At 55.3% G+C, this 9948-nt stretch overlaps 1 protein-coding gene across 7 annotated transcripts in view; it reads right to left on the bottom strand.

The window, feature by feature from the left end:
- JADE2 (jade family PHD finger 2) overlaps nucleotides 1–9948 on the bottom strand; it is a 52806-nt gene continuing 42858 nt past the window's right edge. For 6 of the 7 annotated variants that reach the window (XM_029941923.1, XM_029941925.1, XM_029941920.1 and 3 more), the window contains 3 exons: nucleotides 8690–8807; nucleotides 5942–6070; nucleotides 1–4663 (listed from right to left, as the gene is read on the bottom strand). In XM_029941923.1, coding sequence (XP_029797783.1) covers nucleotides 3855–4663; nucleotides 5942–6070; nucleotides 8690–8807 — 1056 coding nt within the window. In that variant the 3' untranslated portion in view covers nucleotides 1–3854. The remainder of the gene's footprint in view (nucleotides 4664–5941; nucleotides 6071–8689; nucleotides 8808–9948) is intronic. The other variant, XM_029941927.1, reaches the window with a different exon arrangement.

The raw sequence follows: 9948 nt of genomic DNA, 5'->3' as shown, positions 1-9948 counted from the left end.
GCACAGAAAACATTGCTTTATTAACTGCGTTTGCCAACACACGAGGAATGCAAAGGGGTCCTTGAGACACAGGCCTTGGTGGGGGCCAGGGTCTGGAAACCCCCATGAGTGAGCAGGACAGGATGGGACTAGGAGCTACGCAGCAGCAGCAACACAGAATCATGCAGGGCACGGCGGGCGCTGGCCACGGCGAGGCGGCCATACATTCTATTGCTCGTTAAGGGCAGCGAACATGGACAATGTACAAAAAGGAGAAATAGGTCTTTGCGTTAATGAAAAATACATTTTTTCTCTACAAAGGAATCTTTTCTAATACAAGAAAATAAATATTGCAACATAAGCCAAAAATAATTTAAAATTGCTCTTTTCAATATATTTTCAATATTTCTCTTGTATATTAACAAATGGCACATCACTTTCTTTAAAACAAGGACAGAAGGTGTCTCCTCCTGTGACATTCATATCATCCCCCCACCCCGAGCCGTTTGTGGAGCACAGAGTGTTGTGCATCTGAGGGACAAGGTGGCAGGAAGTGCCTTAAAGAACAACCAAAAGTCCCAGACTCAAGCCCTGGCCCTCTGGCCAATGTGGCCAGCTGGGCCAGGGGCATGGGAAGTGGCCTCCCCACAGGCATCCAGACCATTCTGCAGAGCTTCAGGCATAGGCAGATGTTGGCCACATCTGGCAGTGAGCAAGGAAATGCCAAGTTCAGCCGCTGCCAATGTCTGTTAGTATCGTCGGCCAGTTGATGCTCTAGAAATCGCCCCAGCAGGTCCCATGATGTGCCCAAACACAACATGCAGACACACACGCATGTGGACACATGAGACGTGCCCTGGCAGACACACCTACAGTCGGGCACCCATGTCTGGAAACCCGAGTGGCTTCTCTAAAGAAACCGAGACCCTGACTTAGCAAATGCTCATACACTGTCACAAAGTCAGAGCTCATTTAATAAAATAAACCGTTTAAACTTTCTTCTCCTTATTCACTTCAAAATACATTTTGTGATCCATAAAAATACTTTCCTTGCACCCCATCCTTCCTGGCTCTGATGAGGGGGAGGAGCTGTGCACCCAGGACTCGGAGAAGGGGGGACGGCAGCCAGGAGTAACAGGAGCTTCTCCCTCTGGGGAGAGGGCCAGGGAGTATGGTGGGCAGAGGTGCTCAAGCAGATCTGCCTCAGCCTCTGGCCTGCAAAAGGCCTTCTGCCTCGTTCCCTGCTTCTCACCTCAATACCAGGACTGGCAAAGCTGTCTACACTGTGGACAGGAGACGGGAAGAAGAGTGAAGGAAGGGGGTCTAACTAACGGTAGAAAGCAGCATCCTTGTCCTCTGTGTGGTCGTGCCAGACATCCCCACGGTGGACAGCTGCCTGGCAAGAACAGCTCTAGGGCCAGGCCTGGGAGCGCAGGTTCTCCCAGCTTCCCCACCAGCCAGCCTAACAGATCCCTGGGCCCTGTGCAGGACACAGCCCCAGGGATAGCCTAGTCCAAAGCAAGAGCCAACAGTGGAGAATCCAGAGGCCAGTTGGGTAGAGGCCCCCTGAAGGGTGTTGGCTGCGCCGCCTGGCCTACCCAGACCAGACTCTGGGCAGACGCCTGCAGTACATTCCTTCCCTGTTCTCTCCTGTCCTTGCCTCTGTCCCCAGGGAGCCTCAGGATGCATGAAAGGATTGGGGTGAGGGGGCAACTGGGCCGGAGATATTCCTGGGACTCCACCCCTCCCCCCTGGCAGAGTTTGGTTGTTCTTTAAGCTCGTCCCTTGGCTCCCTGTGAGGTCAGACCGGGCAATCCGGCAAAGACAAGACTCTGACCCAAAGCACGGGGAAGGAAGGAGGACTGTTCAAAGGCAGTAAACAGAGAACGGGGATGGGCCGCTGGTGCAGACACTGCACTGGCCGTCACTACCAGGGTGGCAGGCAGACTCAACTCCATGTGGTAGCCTGTGCCGTCCCAGCACCCAGAATCCTTGAAGCCCGCCCCGAGTCCACTCCAACTGGACACATTTGCCCGATCTTCTGAACGTAGTCCTAAGCTTTGTTTCCTGTCTTGCTAAAATTCACATGAAACCGAGTGTCGATGACAATGCCACTGTCGTACCTTGAAAGTTCTGGAGTCGGGGGTAGGTGGTCAAGCTACTGCCCGTCCCGCCGATTTGCACATTGTGTGTTTTCGGGGTGGGGGGAACCACACGGTGAAGACCTTTGCCATCAGTATTCATCCCCTCTGTGAGTCTCAGAGTTTAGGAAAGCTCACAGTGCGCCCAGTCCAGGATCTGAAATCCCAACACCTGGTTCCCACGTCCTGATTCCAATGGTTCAGCAGCAGAACAGCATCCTCTTCCAAGAGCCTGGGCTTGACTCCTTGCGTGTGCGCAATGAACATGTCTCTACACTTTGTTGCTAAAGAACTCCATAAAAAAAAAAGTCCAAGTGACAAGTTGTCAGGTCCAGGCTGTGCTGTATTATGGTCAAAATATTCTTTGGCATCCACAGAATGATTCGACTAATTCACTGGACTTTTGCAAGATTCTTGTCGGAGAAGTTCTGGCTTCACCAGTGGCGGAAGTGACCCAGGAGTAATTCATAAAAGAAAAAACCCATGTTTTCACTGAATTCCTTTTTTTGTTTGTTCCCTGAGCTATCACCCTGGGGCCACTCCCCTGATAACTTTTCAGAGTAACTACCTGGAACCTAGGGGGTGGGACGGAAAAGGTGGGGTGGGTGGTGGTGGGAAGGGGAGACAGAGAAAGGGACAGAGGAACCAGGAACATCCAGCAAGACTTGAAACAGACACGGCAGGCCAACATGGCCTGCCCCGGGCCCCGGGATCCCACTTGCTTGTTGGAAGGAGGAGTTTCCAAAAGGAAACTGAGGAAGAAGCTCATCTCGCAGCAGGACTGGAAAATTTGAAAAGGCAAACGGTCTGGTCTGGTCAGGTCAGCTGTCTGGGAGTGACCAGATATCAGCCGAGACTGGCCCCGAAGGAAGGAAGGAAGTTGGAGCCCCAGAGCAATTCTCTAAGCGGGGGGAGTCTGAGCCCCACGCCCCCGTCTGGGCACTGGCCCTCCCTTGCAGCCAGCCCTCCACCGGCACTGGCGGCTGGCTGTTTGGGAGTCCCCTGAGTAAATGGCACAGCTCAAGAAGGATTCTAGGAACCCTTCCTCAGAGCCGCCGGGCTGGGCACTGGCAGGGGCGGAGCAGCAAGGGAGTGGTGGGTCGCGGGGTGGGCGGGCAGGCCTCAGATGATGTGGGTTGATCAGGAACAGCTGTGGTTCCTCTGGAACCAGCGGGCCCTCTGCGCCCCCTCAGTGCTTTCTTGTATAAGCTCGTTGTGCTTGTGACAGTGAGTAGACTCTGGCTGGGGATCACTTATTATACTTCCTTGGGGATCAGTGGAGTGCAGCAGGACCCCCCAAATGGACCCCAGTGGAATTTGGGGGCAAGGCGGGGCAGGCCCATCTGCCATGAAATAATGCCCAAACGACGGTCCGTGTCACCCAGTGGCAGTGGGCTGGAGTCCTGAGCTCTTCTTCGCCTCATCTACATCTAGCCAGGAGACCAGCAATGCCGCGTGGGCCGGGGCGGGGTGCTGCCGCGGCGGGGATGGGGCACAGGACCTGCGAGGGCCCCTGCGGCCAGAGCCGTGGAAGGAATTCTAATGTCCTAGGCCAGCACAGAGGAAAAAGACAACAGTGTGGAATTCAAAACTCTCTCTATTAAAAATAAAACCACAACAGAGTGGCAGTCTCAAGGGTCTGAGACACTCAGCAGAGATTGGAAATGGCAGTTGTGACTGGGCTGAGGCCTCGTGGGAGGACCAGGGCAGGGCCTGGGACCGGGCGGGGGTGACTTAGGAGGCCAGTACCCCCATGCGGACCACCTCCTCAGCCCCTGCTTCCCGGGGAGCCCGCTGCACCCCACTGTGCTCAGCCTCCACATCTGAGTCGCTCATCTCCCCATCAGAGAAGTAGCCGTCAGTCTCAGTGTCAAAATGTAGGCTGACCTTGGGCCTCTCGGCCACAGCAGCGGGCGGTCCTGTCCCAGCATCAGGCCTGGTACCTGGCGATCTCCGGGTTCCCTTGTTTTCGCGGGGCAGCCGGAGCCGGCCCAAGGGCTTAGGGCTCACTGTAGGGCCAGGCACTTGGACATTCGAGTCAGCAGCCATTGGGGCTGCCTCATCCGGGGTCTCGGGGGCCAGAGGAGGGGGGCTGTCGGGGGCTGCTGGGATGGGACAGTCTCCAGTTGTGGGGCTAGACGGCAGGTGGGAAGGCGTTCGCCGAGTTGGTTTCCGGGCCACGAGCCCCTGCCCCGCCTTGCCGCTGCCTGCATCCTGGCCCCAGGGCTTCTTGGGGGATTTGTCCGGAGTCGTCCGTGAGCCAGGCCCATCCTGTGGTGGCTTTTTCTTGGCAGGCAGGCGGGTGCGGCCACGGGCCTTCCTGGCAGGGTCCCCGGGTCGCAGTGAGGGGTCCCGCATGAAGCTCAGCAGCGTCTCCTCATCTTGCAGCAGCTCCTCTGACAGTAGCCCCGGAGCAGGGTCTTCGCGGTGCCCATTGTTTAGTGACCACTCACTCATGGCCATGTTCTCTGCTGTGATCTGCACCGACTGTGCCAGCCAGCTGTTGAAGAAGGTGCCATCGATGGGGAATGAGGTGGACAGGCCTGACCAGGGGAGAGAGGAAGCAAGTGAGACATCCATAGGTGTGCAAGCCACCCCCTATTGGGAAGCCCTCTTGGACCCTCTCCAGCAAGCCCCTGTGCACCTGCCTCCCTCCCTCTTGCCAGACCCAATCAGACCATCTTGTTTTGCTGACCCCTCCTGTCAACACCACTGAAGAGGGTCCACACCATATGCCCTTCTCCCCAAGATGGCCTACTCCCAGAACTGGCTTCATGATTTGGAGTGAAGAGTGCAAAGTGCAAATGCGGACTCCCCGTTCAAAAATTAACATAGTTCAAGGTGACAACAGTAGAGCATTAAACCAAGCAAGAGCCCTTTGAGAATGCACAGGTACACCCAAGAAGCCAGCTCTGCACCACCCCCAACCCGGGGATGCAGAGGATGAAGGAATGAAGGGAAATGCCCTTGGGCCACCAGGGGGCGCTGAGCTTTTATGAGAATTACTTTCAAAGCAGAGAAGGTGGATGAGTATTAGGTGTGAATAGTGCCTTTGGGTAGAAGGTCCCTCTTGGATGTCAGGACGAGCGGGGGAGGTCTTCCTTTTGATACCCAAGTGGTTCCCTTCCTGAAACTGAGGGACCTACAGGATGACTGAGGCTTCCCTGCTGGAAATAGGTCTAGAAGATTCCACTTTCATCCCTGAAAAGTGTTCTAGGGGAAGCATGTGACACCCTGGGAGAGAAAGCACAAAGCTGGGGGTTGGCGCTCAAGGGCTGTTCTGCTTCATGTAGGAGCAGTAAGGAGTCTGTGACTGACCATGTGCTGGGTCACTACCTGTGGCCACTCCTGTGAGTCTCTCTGGGTGGCCCCAGGAAGACTCCCTCGTGCTGAAGGGAGTGCTCACTTGAAAAAAACGTCCAGCAGAGTGGGACCAGGATGGAGAATTCTGGCTGGCCCTCATCTCACAGCATAGGGCTGTATTCTAGAATGGCCCAGAGGGCCCACATGTCCCTTGAGGGCCTCCAGGAGTCTGGCTAGGAGAATATGAGGGCAGATTCTGAGCCCCTGGCCCGGCCTCCAGATCTACAAAAGGTGAATTTCTTGAGATGCTACATAGGACACTGAGACAGATATAGTTTCCTGTATGGCTAAAAGGTGTGAGCACCTGGGCACGGAAGGGCTTGACTGGCCCTCTGGGGCTTCCTACTCTGTGCAACAGAGGTGCTGGTGGACCCTGCTGGCCTTAGATTCAGAGCTGTAAGTGGAGTGATGGTGTGAGCCTGGCCATGTCCGTCAGGCCACTGTGGCCACTCACTCACCCAGCTGCCCCAGGACTGAGTCGGACCCCGCCTTCACTTTCTCTTTCTTCTCGGGGCTGCCCTTCGGGCCCTCGCGGCCTTTCCTTTTCGAGTCGCTCTTCTTGCCCTTTGCTCTCCTCCCAGACCCCTCTGCCAGGGAAAGAGAAAGCAGGAGGGAGGCGGTTACCCCGAGCAGCTCAGCCAAAACCAAGATCACTATGGGCTATCCTAGGAGTCCTCTATCACCTGTGCCTCAACTTCCAGGTCACCTTGCCCTGTTAATGTGCCCTAGGCTCAGAGCCCCAGGGACCTGGCATAAATGGGGCTCTTGTAAGTCAGGGACAGCTGGTGGGAAGCAGAGAGGTAAGTGCCTATTGCTGCCCTTGAGTGGCTTGGGGAGGGCGCAGGGCCACAAAGGGGGTGGAGGACCCTACCCCAGGACCTGGAATGCAGTCTGACATCTACATGGCCTATAGACGTGATGGAGGCGGGGGGTGAGTCCTGACTGGGGCAAAGGGTAGCTATAGGTGAGTGGCCACAGGACAGGGCCTTCAATGCTAGGCCAAGGGGCCAGACATGGATGTGGAAAGAAGTCTGAGGGCTGTCTGAGGAGTCGAGACATGGGTTCTAGTTCAGCCATAGTATAGTGGTCAGCCCCATGAGCAAGTCTCCTGCCTTGGTTTCCTGGTCTGCTCTTGAGGTCACACAGCAGTTGGCAGACTCGGGGTGCACACCTGGCCCTCCTATCCTTAGATATGACGTAGGTCTAGGGAGCCACAGAGAACACTGGAGCAGGAGAGGGACTTCTGCAGGGGGAGGCCCAGCTGCCAGAAATCTCCAAGTTTTTCAGCAGGAAGCTGGAGCACTTTTCAGATAAAGGTTTTACAAGAAGTTTGAGGGATATGGACTCTCCCCAGCTGTGCTGCTAATCAATCCCCTGTGCAACCTCATAATCCTCATTTCTGATAGGGGACTCCTGCCTATATGCTCTGGAGGCAGATTTCTAAGGCTCCCCACTACCCGCAGTAAAGTCTGAGCTCCTTCTAAGCCCATGAGACCTTGCATGTCTGATCCTAGCAAACCCCATCCTCACTTGAGACATGGTCCTTTTGCCCGGGGTTGCTGCTATACCAGCTTCCCTCTTTAGTTTCTCTAAAAAGACAAGCTCCAGCCTCCTGCTCTTCAACTGGCTCAGCTCATGGCCTAAATATTGCTGCCACAGGAAGCTTCTCCAGCGCTCTGGCCACACAGGCCTGGACAATATGCTTGTAGCCATGTCCCCATCCCTGGGGTCAAGTGTCACCATACGGAGAGCATCAGCTTCAGGCAGAGAAGTAAACCAGGCTTCTCCCCACATGCCCTGCTCCGAACAGAGGGCCGCCTGATGCTACCACTCAGGTCTAGGAGCTACAAGTGTCCCCAGATTCATTGTGGGGTGTGGACCTGGCTCTTGACCTCGTTTCTGGAAGCCTATACCTACAGGTACTGCATGCCTTGCCACTTTCTGCTGCCCTGATTGTGGGTCTCTCCTTCTGTAGCTGGACCTCTCTCCACAGAGAGGTCCTAGGAAGCTGGACACCTAGCTCCAGGATTACCACTGCTGTGAAGTCATCTTTGAGACTTCTATCCCTGCACTGGTGCCAATTGCAGCCCCTTGGGTACCACTTTCCTTTATCTTTCCAGATGGTGAGCTCCACAAAGACAGGAAGCCTATCCATCCCATCCATGGCAGTGTGCCCTGTAGCACCGGGCACAGGGCCTGGCATTCCTATCTACACCCAGTTAATACTTGCTGAAAAAAATTAACAGAGGAGAAGGGACCTGGAGAGCTCTGGCAGCCAGGAAGCTGCCAGTCTTGGGGATGCATGGTAAGCTCTGACCTTTGCATGGACATGACCCGGCCTGAACCAGGACTTGTATTTGGCAATGCTGGTTTCTTGGACCATAGTAGGTGGATCTGATCCCAAAGTACAAATGAGGCAGCTTGGCTTGGGCAAGGGTGGGGTGGTACCAGGTCCTCAGTCATTCGTTCTGGGGGTGGCCCAACCACTCCAGGCCCAGCCCGACCTAGAGGCTGAACTAGCAGCAGCAGCTTCTCCCAACCCCCAGCTGCATGTAATTCAACACCAGAGGACCTTTTTTTGAGTTAAGCATTGGCCTCCTGAACACGTAAACACTCTGGAAGGGCCCTTTGTCTGGCAATATCTACACAACTAGCAGAAAACAGCAATGCTGGAGCTCCTTTGGCCTCTGATTTCCAGATCTGTTAAAATGCATGTGATGGGAAGAGTTTAAGAAGAAAATGGAGAAAAAGAACTGCTGGTACAGCATCTATCAGGTGAGCTCAGAGACAAAGAACACAGAAGCCCTCTTCCATCTCTGGAGCAGCTGCCTGACTCAGGATCAACATGAAACCACACAGGCTTCAGGGAAGCCCTCCAGCTTCTGGCCCCTTACTGTCCCAACACCAGCCTAGAACCACTGTGCACATTCAATCTACTGCACCACTATGGCCCTGGAACTACCTAGGTGTCCCCAGTGGGCCAGAAAGCTTCCTCAGGAGGGGCCTGACGCCCACATTCCCAGCTCTGGCTCCTTGCCAACCAACAGAAACCGAGGCCCCTAGGAGGTCCCATCTTGGCCTACTCATCAGCTCTGGAGGGTCTGTGCTCCCACCAGGACCTGAAGACACACACCCTCTTTGGGACCTGGCCCTTTGAGCCTGTGCACACCGAGCGGTGGCTGGCAGTGGGGGGGGAAGGCGCCTACCTCGACACAGGTCCTGTTCGATCAGTTTCATCTGCAGGTGGAATATCTGCTCCTGGAGTTTGCAGATGGCGTGTTTCGTTCTCTCACGCCTTGTCACCATGTAGCACAGATTTCTAACCTGAGGAAACAAAAGAGAGGCTTCCTACTTTACTCAGGGGTGGCCACCCCTGACCTCCCAGCTGTGGGAGGCAGGGTGTGTGTGTGTGTGTGTGTGTTGTGCAGTGTTGTCTAACCTGACTGGAATCGATCAATTTAGGAATCAATTTCCAAGCCCCGAGTGTGTCCTCAGCCCTGAGCCATAGTTCTCCGGTCCAAAACACAGGCCAAGCACAGCGTTGATCCCACGGCCCCCTGCTAAGCCAGAGCGGGCAGGGAGAGCATCTGTTTAGTTCACGCTAGTGACTCCACTTGTCTCCCCTAGGCATGAACTTTCTGGCCCACTCTGTCATGCTGCCCCTGTGACTGCCCTCCCCTACCTTCACACTGCCAAGGCTGACTGGGGCCACACGAGGTCACCAAGTCCATCCCTCTGCCTCCTGGCCAAGGCCTCTTGTCCATCAAAGATATTCCTCAGCTGCAAACACCATGGCAAGGCTAGCTCCTATCCTGAGACACAAATGGCCATGCTGCACAGAGCAGAGAGAGCCCCAGCAAAGCAACTTCGAGCAGACAGGCAGTCTCTGACCCCTGCGGCTGAGCCATGTCCACTTGCTGCACTAGGGCCTGAGCCAAGCCCACGCCTGCTCTGGCCAAGGCCCCTCCACATGGCTATGTTTACTGGGCCTGAGACACAAGTTCTCAGGGGAAAAGGCAGGGGCCTCTCTGACTGCCTGAGGACAGCTAGGAAGAGTGTCTAGTGCCTCGGATACCAGTTTGCTTAGCTCTGCAGCTGTTCAGAAAGCACCTGGAGGATGGACCATGCTGCTCCCTGTCCACCTGGCTCCCTTCCCCAGTGTGCCATCCCTTCACAGCTGCTCTCAGAATATATCACACTTCTGGGGCCAAGACCAGGCCCCTCCCTCAAGATATTTCCTTGTTCCACCATTGTCTTCAGCTCAGGTTGAAGCCTCCTAGGCAGGGACAGCTGCCCGGAAGCTGTGCACTAGAATTCTGGGTCCTGCCAGGGTCTCTGCAGCTGAGGCCAGTACTTCCGTCTGCAGGCGGGTACCACCTTCAAAGCTGAGTTCAGGCTTCATGACCTTAAGTTGCCTGGGGGAGACCTATGGGTTCCAGGGCTCCTGGGTGTTACCATGACCTCC

The sequence above is a fragment of the Suricata suricatta genome, chromosome 6 (genome assembly GCF_006229205.1).
Source record: "Suricata suricatta isolate VVHF042 chromosome 6, meerkat_22Aug2017_6uvM2_HiC, whole genome shotgun sequence".
Lineage (NCBI taxonomy): Eukaryota > Metazoa > Chordata > Mammalia > Carnivora > Herpestidae > Suricata > Suricata suricatta.
Note: the sequence above shows the minus strand (reverse complement) of the source record. Positions and strands in the feature narration are given on the sequence as shown.